This window comes from Lolium perenne, chromosome 2 (assembly GCF_019359855.2).
Source record: "Lolium perenne isolate Kyuss_39 chromosome 2, Kyuss_2.0, whole genome shotgun sequence".
Taxonomy (NCBI): domain Eukaryota; kingdom Viridiplantae; phylum Streptophyta; class Magnoliopsida; order Poales; family Poaceae; genus Lolium; species Lolium perenne.
The window spans coordinates 43,139,132-43,154,411 of NC_067245.2; the positions used below are offsets into that span (position 1 = coordinate 43,139,132).

The 15,280-nt window shown below is 43.2% G+C and overlaps 1 protein-coding gene across 1 annotated transcript in view; it reads right to left on the reverse strand.

Moving 5' to 3' along the window:
- Positions 1 to 12,759, reverse strand: part of LOC127329897 (peroxidase 2-like) — a 212,230-nt gene extending 199,471 nt beyond the window's left edge. The window contains exons 1-2 of the mRNA XM_051356307.2: positions 12,526 to 12,759; positions 11,586 to 12,437 (exon numbers count right to left, since the gene is read on the reverse strand). Of these exons, the coding sequence (XP_051212267.1) occupies positions 11,673 to 12,437; positions 12,526 to 12,744 (984 nt within the window). The 5' untranslated portion in view covers positions 12,745 to 12,759 and the 3' untranslated portion in view covers positions 11,586 to 11,672. The remainder of the gene's footprint in view (positions 1 to 11,585; positions 12,438 to 12,525) is intronic.
- Between the last annotated feature and the right edge of the window lie 2,521 nt (positions 12,760 to 15,280).

Below are 15,280 nucleotides of genomic sequence, written 5' to 3' on the forward strand. Positions count from 1 at the left end.
TGCAGGGATGAACCACGGGGGCATCCCCAAGCTTAGACTTTTCACTCTTCTTGATCATATTGTATTATCCTCCTCTCTTGACCCTTGAAAACTTCCTCCACACCAAACTCAAAACAAACTCATTAGAGGGTTAGTGCATAATAAAAAATTCACATATTCAGAGGTGACACAATCATTCTTAACACTTCTGGACATTGCCCAAAGATTCTGAAAGTTAATGGAACAAAGAAATCCAATCAACATAGCAAAAGAGGCAATGTGAAATAAAAGGCAAAATCTGTCAAAACAGAACAGTCCGTAAAGACGAATTTTTCTGGGGAACTTAACTTGCTCAGATGAAAATTCACAAATTTAATGAAAGTTGCGTACATATCTGGGGATCATGCACGTAAATTGGCATAATTTTCTGAGTTACCTACAGACGGGGCGACTTAAATTTAGGACAGTAAGAAATCTATTACTGCGCAGCAATCCAAATCAAGTATCAACTCTACTATCAAAGACTTTACTTGGCACAACAATGCAATAAAATAAAGATAAGGAGAGGTTGCTACAGTAGTAACAACTTCCAAGACTCAAATATAAAACAAAATTGCTATAGAAAAATAAAAACATGGGTTATCTCCCAAGAAGTGCTTTTTTTATATCCATTAAGATGGGCTCAGCAATTTCAATGATGCACTCGCAAGAAATAAGAGTTGAAGCAAAAGAGAGCATCAAGAAGCAAATGCGAAACACATTTAAGTCTAACATGCTTCCTATGAAAAGGAATCTTGTAAATAAACAAATTCATGAAGCATAATGCAACAAGCATAGAAAGATTAGACAAGCGCAGCTTCAAGATTTTCAGCAAAAAGAGAGGTGTTTTAGTAACATGAAAATTTCTACAACCATATTTTCCTCTCTCATAATAATATCCAGTAGCATCATGAGCAAACTCAACAATATAACTATCACATAAATCATTATTATCATGAGTCCCATGCATAAAATTATTACTACTCCCAACATAAGCATAATCAATTTTATTAGTTGTAGTGGGAGCAAATTCAACAAAGTAGCTATCATTATTATTCTCATCAAGTGTAGGAGGCATAGTATAATCATAATAAAATTTATCCTCCATAGTAGGTGGCACCAAAAGATCACTATCATTATAATCATCATAAATAGGAAGCAAAGTATCATCAAAGAAAATTTTCTCCTCAATGCTTGGGGGACTAAAAATATCATGCTCACCATAACCAGCTTCCCCAAGCTTAGAATTTTCCATATCATTAGCAACAATGGTGTTCAAAGTGTTCATACTAATAACATTGCCATTAGCATGCAAATAAGGTTCCATAGGTTTTTCAATTTTTGCAACACACAATTTATGTCTTAAATCAGGAAATAGATTAAAAAGCTCACAGTTGTTTTCCATTATGCCTTACTAGTGTTTAACAAGAAACAAAAGGTTGCAATTGCAGGATCTAAAGGAAATAGCTTTGAGCACTTACCCAGGAAATAGCTTAGTTGCCGAGATCCGGAGTGTGAGTACCTTTTACCTTTCCTCCCCGGCAACGGCGCCAGAAAAGTGCTTGATGTCTACGCACGCTTCTTTTCCTGTAGACAGTGTTGGGCCTCCAAGAGCAGAGGTTTGTCGAACAGCAGCAAGTTTACCTTAAGTGAATCACCCAAGGTTTATCGAACTCAGGGAGGAAGAGGTCAAAGATATCCCTCTCAAGCAACCCTGCAATCACGATACAAGAAGTCTCTTGTGTCCCCAACACACCCAATACACTTGTCAGATGTATAGGTGCACAAGTTGGGCGAAGAGATAGTAAAATACAAGTGATATGGATGAATATGAGTGGTAATAATGGCGCCAGAAAATAGCTTGCTGGCGTGCAGTTGATGGTGGTAATATTGCAGGAAGTAAAGGTGCAGTAAAACAGTAAATAAGCGATGTTTGCAGTATTTGGAAACAAGGCCTAGGGATCATACTTTCACTAGTGGACACTCTCAACATTGCAATCATAATGGAATATAAATAAGCACTTCACTATGCTATTCTGAATTACTCTCTGGCAAGATAACGAACACTAATTCATCATGTAGGCAAACCTTAAAGATGTATTCCCAAGTACTAATAAACACCCCACGCTGTCACTGTGAGCATTCATAGGAGGTACTAACACACCACAATTTCATAGAGACATCCAACTCAAATCATAACTCAGTGAATAAGTATTCTGTGAAATATAGCCTAAGAGACCCACACGGTGCACACACTGTCACCTTTACACACGTGGGACAAGGAGTCTCCGGAGATCACATAAGTAAAATCCACTTGAATAGCATAACGACATCTAGATTACAAGAGGGCTACAATTGATCACATAATAAAACCACTCTACACTCTCTTGTTGGATGATGAACACCATTAATTGTGTAGGGCTACAAGAGCACCTCAATGCCGGAGTTAACAAGCTCCACAACATTCGATGTTCATATTTAAATAACCTTAGAGTGCATGATAGATCAACACAATTATACCAAGTACTAACATAGCATGCACACTGTCACCATCATACTATGAAAGGAGGAATAGATCACATCAATACCATCATAGTAATAGTTAACTTCATAATCTACAAGAGATCACAATCATAAACTACGCCAAGTACTACATGATGCACACACTGTCACCATTACATCATGGAGGAGGAATAGAGTACTTTAATAACATCACTAGAGTAGCACATAGATTAATAGTGATACAAAGCTCATCATATGAATCTCAATCATGTAAGGCAGCTCATGAGATCATTGTATTGAAGTACATAGGAGAAAGATTAACCACATAGCTACCGGTACAGCCCTTAGCCTCGAGGAAGAACTACTCCCTCCTCATGGGAGACAGCAGCGGTGATGAAGATGGCGGTGGTGTCGATGGAGATGCCTTCCGGTGGCACTTCCCTGTCCCGGCAGCGTGCCGGAACAGAGACTCCTGTCCCCCAGATCTTGGCTTCACGATGGCGGCGGCTCTGGAAGGTTTCTCGTACCGTGGCTTATTCATCAATCCGTGTCGAAGATTTAGGTCAGGAGGCAACTTATAGGCGAAGAGGCGGAGTCGGAGGGGCCACGGGGCCTCCTCACACTAGGGGGGCGCGCCCCCCCCCTGGGCCGCGCCGCCCACACGTGTGGGGCTCCCAGGGCTCCCCTCTGGTCCCCCTTTGACTTTCTGGAAGGTTCCGGGAAAAATAAGATGTTGGGCATTGATTTCGTCCGATTCCGAGAATATTTCCTTTGTAGGATTTCTGAAACCAAAAACAGCAGAAAACAGCAACTGGCACTTCGGCATCTCGTCAATAGGTTAGTTCCGGAAAATGCATAAAATCATCATAAAGTGTGAACAAAACATGTAGGTATTGTCATAAAACAAGCATGGAACATCAGAAATTATAGATACGTTGGAGACGTATCAGGAACACGCAAAACTCCGACGGCGGAGATTTCAGCCGTGAAACGGCCCCCAGGTCGCAAACGGACGCCTGTGAAGCTCGTGTTGCTATGGTTGGTACGGCGACGAGGAGGCATCTCGACGGCTGCAGAGGATGGATTCTTCGCTGGTGGTGTTTGGAGGAGAATTGGTTGCCGGTGCTAGAGAGGAGAAGTGCTGGTGGATGTGGAGGAGAAATGCCCGAGACATGGGTATATATAGGGAGGGAGAGTGCTGAAATGGCGGAAAAGAAATGGCGGGGAACTTGACCTTTGTCGTGTGCTTTACAGAGCTGCACACGGCAAAGCCATCTTTGCTGTGTTCTTTTTGGTCTGGCACACGGCAAAGCCATCTTTGCTGTGTTCTTTTTGCTCTGGCACACGGCAAAGCCATCTTTGCGGTGCTCCTTGCTATTTTGCACACGGCGAAGGTTTCGCGCCAAAATGCTGCTGACATACTACTTCGCGCGGAAAAAGTTGGCGGGAGGGGAGGGGTGTGCGCGGGACAAGGACCTTTGTCGTGTGTCTGATACGTCTCCGACGTATCGATAATTTCTTATGTTCCATGCCACATTATTGATGATATCTACATGTTTTATGCATACTTTATGTCATTATTATGCGTTTTCCGGAACTAACCTATTGACGAGATGCCGAAGGGCCAGTTCCTATTTTCTGCTGTTTTTGGTTTCAGAAATCCTAGTAAGGAAATATTCTCGGAATTGGACGAAATCAACGCCCAGAGTCTTAAAACTCCACGAAGCTTCCAGAACACCCGAGAGCCGCCAGAGGGGGGCCACAGGGCCCCAGATGACAGGGTGGCGCGGCCAGGGCCTGGGCCGCGCCCCCTATTGTGTCATCGCCTCGTCGCCCCTCCGACTCCGCCTCTTCGCCTATAAAAAGGTCCCTGACCTAAATCTTCGATACGAAAAAGCCACGGTACGAGAAACCTTCCAGAGCTGCCGCCATCACGAAGCCAAGATCTGGGGGACAGGAGTCTCTATTCCGGCACGCCGCCGGGATGGGGAAGTGCCCCCGGAAGGCTCCTCCATCGACACCACCGCCATCTCCATCAATGCTGCTGTCTCCCATGAGGAGGGAGTAGTTCTCCATCGAGGCTCTGGGCTGTACCAGTAGCTATGTGGTTAATCTCTCTCCTATGTACTTCAATACAATAATCTCATGAGCTGCCTTACATGATTGAGATTCATATGATGATGCTTGTAATCTAGATGTCATTGTGCTAGTCAAGTGGATTTTACTTATGTGATCTCCGGAGACTCCTTGTCCCACGTGTGTAAAGGTGACAGTGTGTGCACCGTGTGGGTCTCTTAGGCTATATTTCACAGAATACTTATTCACTGTTATGAATGGCATAGTGAAGTGCTTATTTATATCTCTTTATGATTGCAATGTGTTTTGTATCACTACTATTCTATGTGCTACTCTAGTGATGTTATTAAAGTAGTTTATTCCTCCTGCACGGTGTAATGGTGACAGTGTGTGCATCGTGTAGTACTTGGCGTAGGCTATGATTGTGATCTCTTGTAGATTATGAAGTTAACTATTGCTATGATAGTATTGATGTGATCTATGCCTCCTTTCGTAGCGTGAAGGTGACAGTGTGCATGCTATGTTAGTACTTGGTTTGGTTATGTTGATCTGTCATGCACTCAAAGGTTATTTAAACATGAACATTGAATATTGTGGAGCTTGTTAACTCCGGCATTGAGGGTTCGTGTAATCCTACACAGTTAGTAGTGTTCATCATCCAACAAGAGGGTGTAGAGTCTAGCATCTATCTATTTATTCTGTTATGTGATCAATGTTGAGAGTGTCCACTAGTGAAAGTATAATCCCTAGGCCTTGTTCCTAACTACTGCTATCGCTGCTTGTTTACTGTTCTACTGCATCTGTACTGTCCGCAATATTACCACCATCAACCACACGCCAGTCCTGGATAGCAAAGCAATTTTCTGGTGCCGTTGCTACTGCTCATATTTATTCGTACCACCTGTATTTCACTATCTCTTCGCCGAACTAGTGCACCTATTAGGTGTGTTGGGGACACAAGAGACTTCTTGCTTTGTGGTTGCAGGGTTGCATGAGAGGGATATCTTTGACCTCTTCCTCCCTGAGTTCGATAAACCTTGGGTGATCCACTTAAGGGAAACTTGCTGCTGTTCTACAAACCTCTGCTCTTGGAGGCCCAACACTGTCTACAAGAATAGAAGCTCCCGTAGACATCAAGCACTTTTCAGGCGCCGTTGCCGGGGAGGAAAGGTAAAAGGCACTCATACTCCGGTTCCAGGTAACAGTACTTTTCTGGCGCCATTGTGTGAGTGCTCGAAGCTATTTCCTTTAGATCCAGCAATTGCATCTTTTTGTTTCTTGTTTACACTAGTTAGGCATAATGGACAACAATGAGCTTCTTATTCTATTTCCTGATTTAAGACATGGATGGTTTGATCCGAAAATTAAAAAACCCATGGAACATATTAGTATGAATACTTTGAACACCGTTGTTGCTAATGATATAGAAAGTTCTAAGCTTGGGGAAGCTGGTTTTCATGATCTTTTTAGTCCCGCAAGCATTGAGGAGAAAATTTACTTTGATGATACATTGCCTCCTATTTATGATGATTATAATGATATTGGTCTTTTAGTACCGCCTGTTATGGAGGATAAATTTGAGTATGATTACAATATGCCTCCTATATTTGATGATGAGAATAATAATGATAGCTACTTTGTTGAATTTGCTCCCACTACAACTAATAAAATTGATTATGCTTATGTGGAGAGTAATAATTTTATGCATGAGACTCATGATAAGAATTCTTTATGTGATAGTTATATTGTTGAGTTTGCTCATGATGCTACTGGACATTATTATGCGAGAGGAAAATATGGGTGTAGAAATTTTCATGTCACTAAAACACCTCTCTATATGCTAAAAATCTTAAGTTGCGCTTGTCTAGTTTTCCTATGCTTATTGCATTATGCCTACATAACTTGTTTATTTACAAGATTCCTATGCATAGGAAGCATGTTAGGCTTAAATGTGTTTTGAATTTGCTTCCTGATGCTCTCTTTTGCTTCCACTACTATTTCTTGCGAGTGCATCATTGAAATTATTGAGCCCATCTTAATGGCTATAAAGAAAGAACTTCTTGGGAGATAACCCATGTGTTTATTTTACTACAGTATTTTGTTTTATATTTGAGTCTTGAAAGTTGTTTACTACTGTAGCAACCTCTCCTTATCTTAGTTTTATTGCATTGTTGTGCCAAGTAAAGTCTCTAATAGAAGGATGATACTAGATTTGGATTACTGCGCAGAAACAGTTTTCTTTGCTATCACGAATTTGGGTCTAATTCTCTGTAGGTAACTCAGAAAATTATGCCAATTTACGTGAGTGATCCTCAGATATGTACGCAACTTTCATTAGTTTTAAGTTTTCTCATCTGAGAAGTCTGGTGCCTGTTAAAAATACGTCTTTACGAACTGTTCTGTTTTGACAGATTCTGCCTTTTATTTTGCATTGCCTGTTTTGTCATGCTTGATGGATTTTTCGATTCCATTGTCTTTCAGTAGCTTTGTGCAATGTCCAGAAGTATAAAGAATGATTGTGTCACCTCTGAACATGTGAGTTTTTGATTATGCACTAACCCTCTAATGAGTTTGTTTCGAGTTTGGTGTGGAGGAAGTTTTCAAGGGTCAAGAGAGGAGGATGATACACTATGATCAAGAAGAGTGAAAAGTCTAAGCTTGGGGATGCCCCGGTGGTTCACCCCTGCATATTTCAAGAAGACTCAAGCATCTAAGCTTGGGGATGCCTTGGGCATCCCCTTCTTCATCGACAAATTATCAGGTTCCTTCTCTTGAAACTATATTTTTATTCGATCACATCTTATGTACTTTACTTGGAGCGTCTGTTTGTTTTTATTTTTGTTTTTGTTTGAATAAATTCATGATTGAGTGGGAGAGAGACATGCTCCGCTGGTTCGTATGAACACATGTGTTCTTAGCTTTTAATTTTCATGGCGAAGGTTGAAACTGGTTCGTTAATTGTTATATGGTTGGAAACGGGAAATGCTACATGTAGTAATTGGTATGATGTCTTGAATAACTTGATACTTGGCAATTGTTGTGCTCATGTTTAAGCTCTTGCATCATATACTTTGCACCTATTAGTGAAGAAATACATAGAGCTTGTTAAAATTTGGTTTGCATGAGTGGTTTCTCTAGAGTCTAGATATTCTCTAGTAAGGGTTTGAACAACAAGGAAGACGGTGTAGAGTCTTATAATGCTTGCAATATGTCTTTTATGTGAGTTTTGCTGTACCGGTTCATACTTGTGTTTGTTCTAAACAACCTTGCTAGCCTAAACCTTGTATCGAGAGGGAATACTTCTCATGCATCCAAAATCCTTGAGCCAACCACTATGCCACTTGTGTCCACCATACCTACCTACTACATGGTATTTCTCCGCCATTCCAATGTAAATTGCTTGAGTGCTACCTTTAAATTCTATCCTCTACCTTTAGAATATATAGCTCATGGGACAAATAGCCTAAAAACTATTGTGGTATTGAATATGTACTTATGCACTTTATCTCTTATTAAGTTGCTTGTTGTGCGATAACCATGTTCCTGGGGACGCCATCAACTACTCTTTGTTGAATATCATGTGAGTTGCTATGCATGTCCGTCTTGTCTGAAGTAAGGGCGATTTACCACTTATTTAATGGTTAGAGCATGCATACTGTTAGAGAAGAACATTGGGCCGCTAACTAAAGCCATGAATCATGGTGGAAGTTTCAGTTTTGGACAAATATCCTCAATCTCATATGAGAACATTAATTGTTGCTACATGCTTATGCATTAAAGAGGAGTTCATTATCTGTTGTCTATGTTGTCCCGGTATGGATGTCTAAGTTGAGAATAATCAAAAGCGAGAAATCCAATGCGAGCTTTCTCCTTAGACCTTTGTACAGGCGGCATAGAGGTACCCCTTTGTGACACTTGGTTAAAACATATGTATTGCAATGATAATCCCGGTAATCCGAGCTAATTAGGACAAGGTGCGGGCACTATTGGTATACTATGCATGAGGCTTGCAACTTGTAGGATATAATTTACATAACACATATGCTTTATTACTACCGTTGACAAAATTGTTTATTGTTTTCAAAACCAAAGCTCTAGCACAAATATAGAAATCGATGCTTTCCTCTTTGAAGGACCTTTCTTTTACTTTTATGTTGAGTCAGTTCACCTATCTCTCTCCACCTCAAGAAGCAAACACTTGTGTGAACTGTGCATTGATTCCTACATACTTGCATATTGCACTTGTTATATTACTTTGCATTGACAACTATCCATGAGATATACATGTTACAAGTTGAAAGCAACCGCTGAAACTTAATCTTCCTTTGTGTTGCTCCAATACCTCTACTTTGATTTATTGCTTTAGGAGTTAACTCTTATGCAAGACTTATTGATGCTTGTCTTGAAAGTACTATTCATGAAAAGTCTTTGCTTTATGATTCAGTTGTTTACTCATGTCATTACCATTGTTTTGATCGCTGCATTCATTACATATGCTTATAATAGTATGATCGAGGTTATGATGGCATGTCACTCCAGAAATTATCTTTGTTATCGTTTACCTGCTCGGGACGAGCAGAAACTAAGCTTGGGGATGCTGATACGTCTCCGACGTATCGATAATTTCTTATGTTCCATGCCACATTATTGATGATATCTACATGTTTTATGCATACTTTATGTCAGTATTATGCGTTTTCCGGAACTAACCTATTGACGAGATGCCGAAGGGCCAGTTCCTGTTTTCTGCTGTTTTTGGTTTCAGAAATCCTAGTAAGGAAATATTCTCGAAATTGGACGAAATCAACGCCCAGAGTCTTAAAACTCCACGAAGCTTCCAGAACACCCGAGAGCCGCCAGAGGGGGGCCACAGGGGCCCCAGATGACAGGGTGGCGCGGCCAGAGCCTGGGCCGCGCCCCCCTATTGTGTCATCGCCTCGTCGCCCCTCCGACTCCGCCTCTTCGCCTATAAAAAGGTCCCTGACCTAAATCTTCGATACGAAAAATCCACGGTACGAGAAACCTTCCAGAGCCGCCGCCATCGCGAAGCCAAGATCTGGGGGACAGGAGTCTCTGTTCCGGCACGCCGCCGGGACGGGGAAGTGCCCCCGGAAGGCTCCTCCATCGACACCACCGCCATCTCCATCAACGTTGCTGTCTCCCATGAGGAGGGAGTAGTTCTCCATCGAGGCTCGGGGCTGTACCGGTAGCTATGTGGTTAATCTCTCTCCTATGTACTTCAATACAATAATCTCATTAGCTGCCTTACATGATTGAGATTCATATGATGATGCTTGTAATCTAGATGTCATTGTGCTAGTCAAGTGGATTTTACTTATGTGATCTCCGGAGACTCCTTGTCCCACGTGTGTAAAGGTGACAGTGTGTGCACCGTGTGGGTCTCTTAGGCTATATTTCACAGAATACTTATTCACTGTTATGAATGGCATAGTGAAGTGCTTATTTATATCTCTTTATGATTGCAATGTGTTTTGTATCACTACTATTCTATGTGCTACTCTAGTGATGTTATTAAAGTAGTTTATTCCTCCTGCACGGTGTAATGGTGACAGTGTGTGCATCGTGTAGTACTTGGCATAGGCTATGATTGTGATCTCTTGTAGATTATGAAGTTAACTATTGCTATGATAGTATTGATGTGATCTATGCCTCCTTTCGTAGCGTGAAGGTGACAGTGTGCATGCTATGTTAGTACTTGGTTTGGTTATGTTGATCTGTCATGCACTCAAAGGTTATTTAAACATGAACATTGAATATTGTGGAGCTTGTTAACTCCGGCATTGAGGGTTCGTGTAATCCTACACAGTTAGTAGTGTTCATCATCCAACAAGAGGGTGTAGAGTCTAGCATCTATCTATTTATTCTGTTATGTGATCAATGTTGAGAGTGTCCACTAGTGAAAGTATAATCCCTAGGCCTTGTTCCTAAATACTGCTATCGCTGCTTGTTTACTGTTCTACTGCATCTGTACTGTCCGCAATATTACCACCATCAACCACACGCCAGTCCTGGATAGCAAAGCACTTTTCTGGTGCCGTTGCTACTGCTCATATTTATTCATACCACCTGTATTTCACTATCTCTTCGCCGAACTAGTGCACCTATTAGGTGTGTTGGGGACACAAGAGACTTCTTGCTTTGTGGTTGCAGGGTTGCATGAGAGGGATATCTTTGACCTCTTCCTCCCTGAGTTCGATAAACCTTGGGTGATCCACTTAAGGGAAACTTGCTGCTGTTCTACAAACCTCTGCTCTTGGAGGCCCAACACTGTCTACAAGAATAGAAGCTCCCGTAGACATCAGTGTCCGTTGGGGACACACGGAAAAGCCACGTCGTTATGACGGCGCCGTCTCGAGAACTCCCTCGGGACACGTGGCGCAGCCTTTGCCGTGCCGCCGACCTTTGCCGTATGTCCTGGCCGAAGTTCGCCGTGTTCACCTCTTTGCCGTGTTCTTTTTCGGAACTTTACCGTGGTTAGTTCTTTGCCGTGTTCTTTTTTTTTGTATGTTGCCGTGTTTTATATCTTTGCCGTGTTCTTTATCCGTGGAACACGGCAAAGCTTGTAATTGCCGTGTTCCGTGGCGCTTGGCACACGGCAAAGGTTCGGCAACACAGGAACTACAGTTTTTCCCGTAGTGGTTGGTAAAACCTTCCAACTTAAACTGTTCGCATTAAACATTTTTTTCTTAGGTTTGTTTCTTGCAAAGTTCTAAGCTTGCGAAAGATTATGTCTAAAACGAAATTTATATTCGTATTTTTGTGAATGTTTTTCCAGAGGCTACTACTCCTAAAATCCCCTGGTGCAGGCACCCACATACATTGGATCGAATAATTATATTTTCCTGGACAAGCCGAAAATGAATACTTTATTCAGTCACGTGAGACACCTATTACAAAAACACAACTCTATGAATATAGCACTACAACATGATCAGCTGAATGCACCAATAGAAGTGAAACAACTTGTCAGCAAATTAAATGCAACGAATGAATTATAAGGACAGCGAGTGCACACACATTCAAATGTAACTGCAGATCGTGATCACCCAGCAAACCTAATTGTTGACGACCCTGCAGTTCTTTCTGATCTCGCCGTTGGCAGCGGTCTTGAGCTCGATAGCTGACATCTTGACCATGGCCCTTTCGAACTTCTTTTCCCAAACCTCGGGGAACAAAGCGTTCTGATACACCTTCCTCGCCGACAGGGGCGATGTTACCAGCGCCGCGTCAGAGGTGAAGAGAACATTGCGTTTCCGTATGTTCTTGTAGTACTGGTTGTCCAACAGGTTTGGTGTCACCATGTCCTGATCCACCGTGGGGTCATTAGTGAAATTTGGGCTCACGGGGCACTTGCTCTGCAGCAGGGTGGAGAGAGCAGGGTTGATGGTGGAGGGGTTCGGGGGGAGGCGGTCGGTGAAGGAGGAGCAGTGCGAGAGGCCGATGGAGTGCGCGCCGGAGAGCACCACCAGGTCGTCCTCGTTCATGTTCTTGGCCTTGAAGCTGGCGACGAGCTGCGAGTGGTTGAAGAATGGCGGGGGTAGGAAGGCGAACGTGTCGGTCTCGAGCGAGATGCTCCCGTCGAACCGCCCCGATGGAATTTGGTAGTTGATGCGATAGTTGCTGAGGAAGTAGGCGGAGTCGCGGGCCGCGAACGCGATGACGTCGGCGCAAGAGACGACTCCTGGGCAGAACCTCTCGAGCGCCGCCTTAGCGTCGTCGATCACCTCGAAGCCGCGCAGGCTGGGGAAGTTGGGCGCGCCGAGCTTCTCCGGCCGAGGGTTCGCCGCCGTCGGGTCCAGCAGCACCGACGCGTCACAGCCCTGCAATGCGCATGCATACATGGGCAATGTCAACCACGTGTTGGATGTTTTACAGCACATGCATGAGCAAGCCATTAGGAGCACGTACCTGGACGAAGCAGTCGTGGAATGCCATGCGGATGATGCCGGCGCCGAGACCGGGGTTCTGTTGGAGGGCCTTGCCGACGACCCCCTTGACGATATACTCCGCCGCCGGGCACTTCTTTTGGTAGTACCCGACCCGCAGCCGAGGCGCCGCCGCCGCACCCTGCCATGTCGCCGCCAGGAGCAGCGCACACGACACCAAGATCGCAACCCTGCTAGCCATCTTTGAGCTCGATGCACTTGGCAAGCAGGAGACTGGAAGTGGAAACTTGAGTGTGGTTGAGGTGTGAAGCTGCAGCAGCTCTACACGTCTATTTGTACACCCGGTTGGGGGATGACTTGGTTAGAAGAATTGGCAAGGGTTTGTCTTGTCTGCATTATTAATTGGGAAACTCATGTTCTCTAGGAGTGCGGGGAACATGCTAACACAACTCAGCAAGCATCTGATCTGAACTCCCGCGCGAGCGCTGACTACGAGGAGTATTGAACGGATAGTGATGCAGGCATGTGGAATATCCACATCTATCCGGCCTGGGAGTCCGGGAAGAGTGGGGTTTTCAATCGGATGTTTGCATGGCATGGTGGGTGGATAAACTTTTTTCCCAAGTGGGGTCTATAGTTAACAAATTAACTGTGTCTTAACCAGTAATTCATGTCTGAATTTGTCTTAACTTCTAACTTGTTTCACTGCTACAAGGCAGAATATCAATCCAGCCTGCCTGATCAAAACATATTACTAAGCTCACTTACCGTTTAGCGCCACATGACATGCGTAGAAGACTCCAAGTGCCACTAGAGTATGCTAAACCAACAACCGTTAGTTCCCAACTACGAACATGGTGTCAACGTTTCGATCGTTTCACCGGGGCATGGCAGTCACGGCGAATTCGCTTTACATGGATGGTGGTATACGCAACGCGGCAACGGCAAATATATATGCAGCACCACACGGAGCTCCGAAGTCCACAGAGTGACGAAGAACAAATCCTCTGTGTCTGACTTGAGTATTGAACAGCTAGCTAGCAACTCCGCAAGTACAAGCCCCTTCTTCCGGATGAACAGTTTTCTTGCTGCAGAATAAAAGAGGGAAAACGGGAAGAAATTAAAGTCAGTATAGATCGATGCGTGTATATATGGTGCCAGCTAGATGCTGAATTGTTAATGGACTAGTTGATCTTCTTTTTTGTTTTGCAACTTGGACTGCGAGATCTGAACGTTCCATCTTGCTGCATGGCGTACCAACCGGTGGTTCGGTCGCTATACGGATGTGATCTTAGTGAGATTATAACGGGATTATTGTCGGCACTGAATAGCCATCTCTCACCGGATCTCTATGATGCGAGCAATTCTCTTCATGAACTGTAGTGTACATCGCATCAACATACCGCTAGCTAGTAGCTACTCCTGCTCATTTGTCATTCGTCAGGTGGAAATTCTTCCAAACCCTCGAAGTTCATTAAGCAGATTTTGTCTTAAATTGATCCCCCAACTTTTCATGTATTTGTCGAGCATTTTGAACTCGAGCTAATGACTTCCAAGAAGTCTTTTGCTTTAACAGGTATGTACCAAAATTTGCTAAATTTCACCAGGCTAGTATCATCAAATAACCACCCAATTTCAACCCAGAGTATCTATGTTTCTCTTCGATCTTTTAAGGTACTATTTACTAGTATCATGAAATTTTCTAACTTAGGATCTGCGAGGAGCTGGAGAAATGGGAAGCTGGGCGCGCTCTAGGGAGAAGAACGATGTTGAAAGAGTAGGCTTAGGTGTGTGTTTGAAGTGTTCTGACCCTTAATTTTGTTTACATCTGGGTTCAGCATCTTGTAAATGATATTTCTCTCCTTCTATAAAAATATGGTGCGTACGCCAATTTAGCATACTCTTGAAAAAAGTTTTACTGACTGTTGATTGGAGGGGTATTGTGGACATTGCACGGTGGAAGAAATCATGGTACGGTTATTATTTGATTTGATTTATATTATTGCAATACGAGCAATAATCGTGCCTCACCATTCGATATTCCGATGATATTTACCGTACATGCGACTTGACTGAGTCCCGGACCATCTTTTTACTCCACTCGATCGTAACTCGGGAGAATAGTTTTTGCGAAGAAGAAAAATATGGCATGTGGGTCCAAATCAACAGTGAGAATAGTTTGTTATGTCGGCCAGGATTGTAGTATCCCAAATACGCCAAACAGGTTCGGGCTTTAAAAAAAAAATTCGATAAAGGATGCTTTATTACTTTTGGAAGCAATTACATCTAGCCTCTGCATAACCAGGATGCACACAGCCGTATTGTTGTCTCAAGTCCAAAAAGATAAAATATAAAAATTAAAACTAGGCGAGATACATATCGGAACGATGAATCATATAACGCCTAAGGAGTAGCTGGGGCATCTATCCGTAGACTATGCTGCCACCCATGTAGGGAAAAAGTATCCCTCGCCGTAGCCTCCAACCGTGTACAGACCTCCGTAAATAGGTCTCGGTTCTCCAGTCGCTGAAGAGGTAACCACGAACGGATAATACCTGTACATCTGTAGATGACCTGCAACAAAGAGCAATTTATATCATTAAAGATCTTGTCATTTCTACATAGCCAAAGCTCCCAGATAACTGCTAGCGCCCCCACCCTAAGAAGCAACTTAAACCTTGAATCGATACCATGAAGCCAATTGCCAAAGACATTGGCAACACTAGTTGGAGAATACAGGGTAGACGCTACTTGGATGACTGACCATATAGATCTCG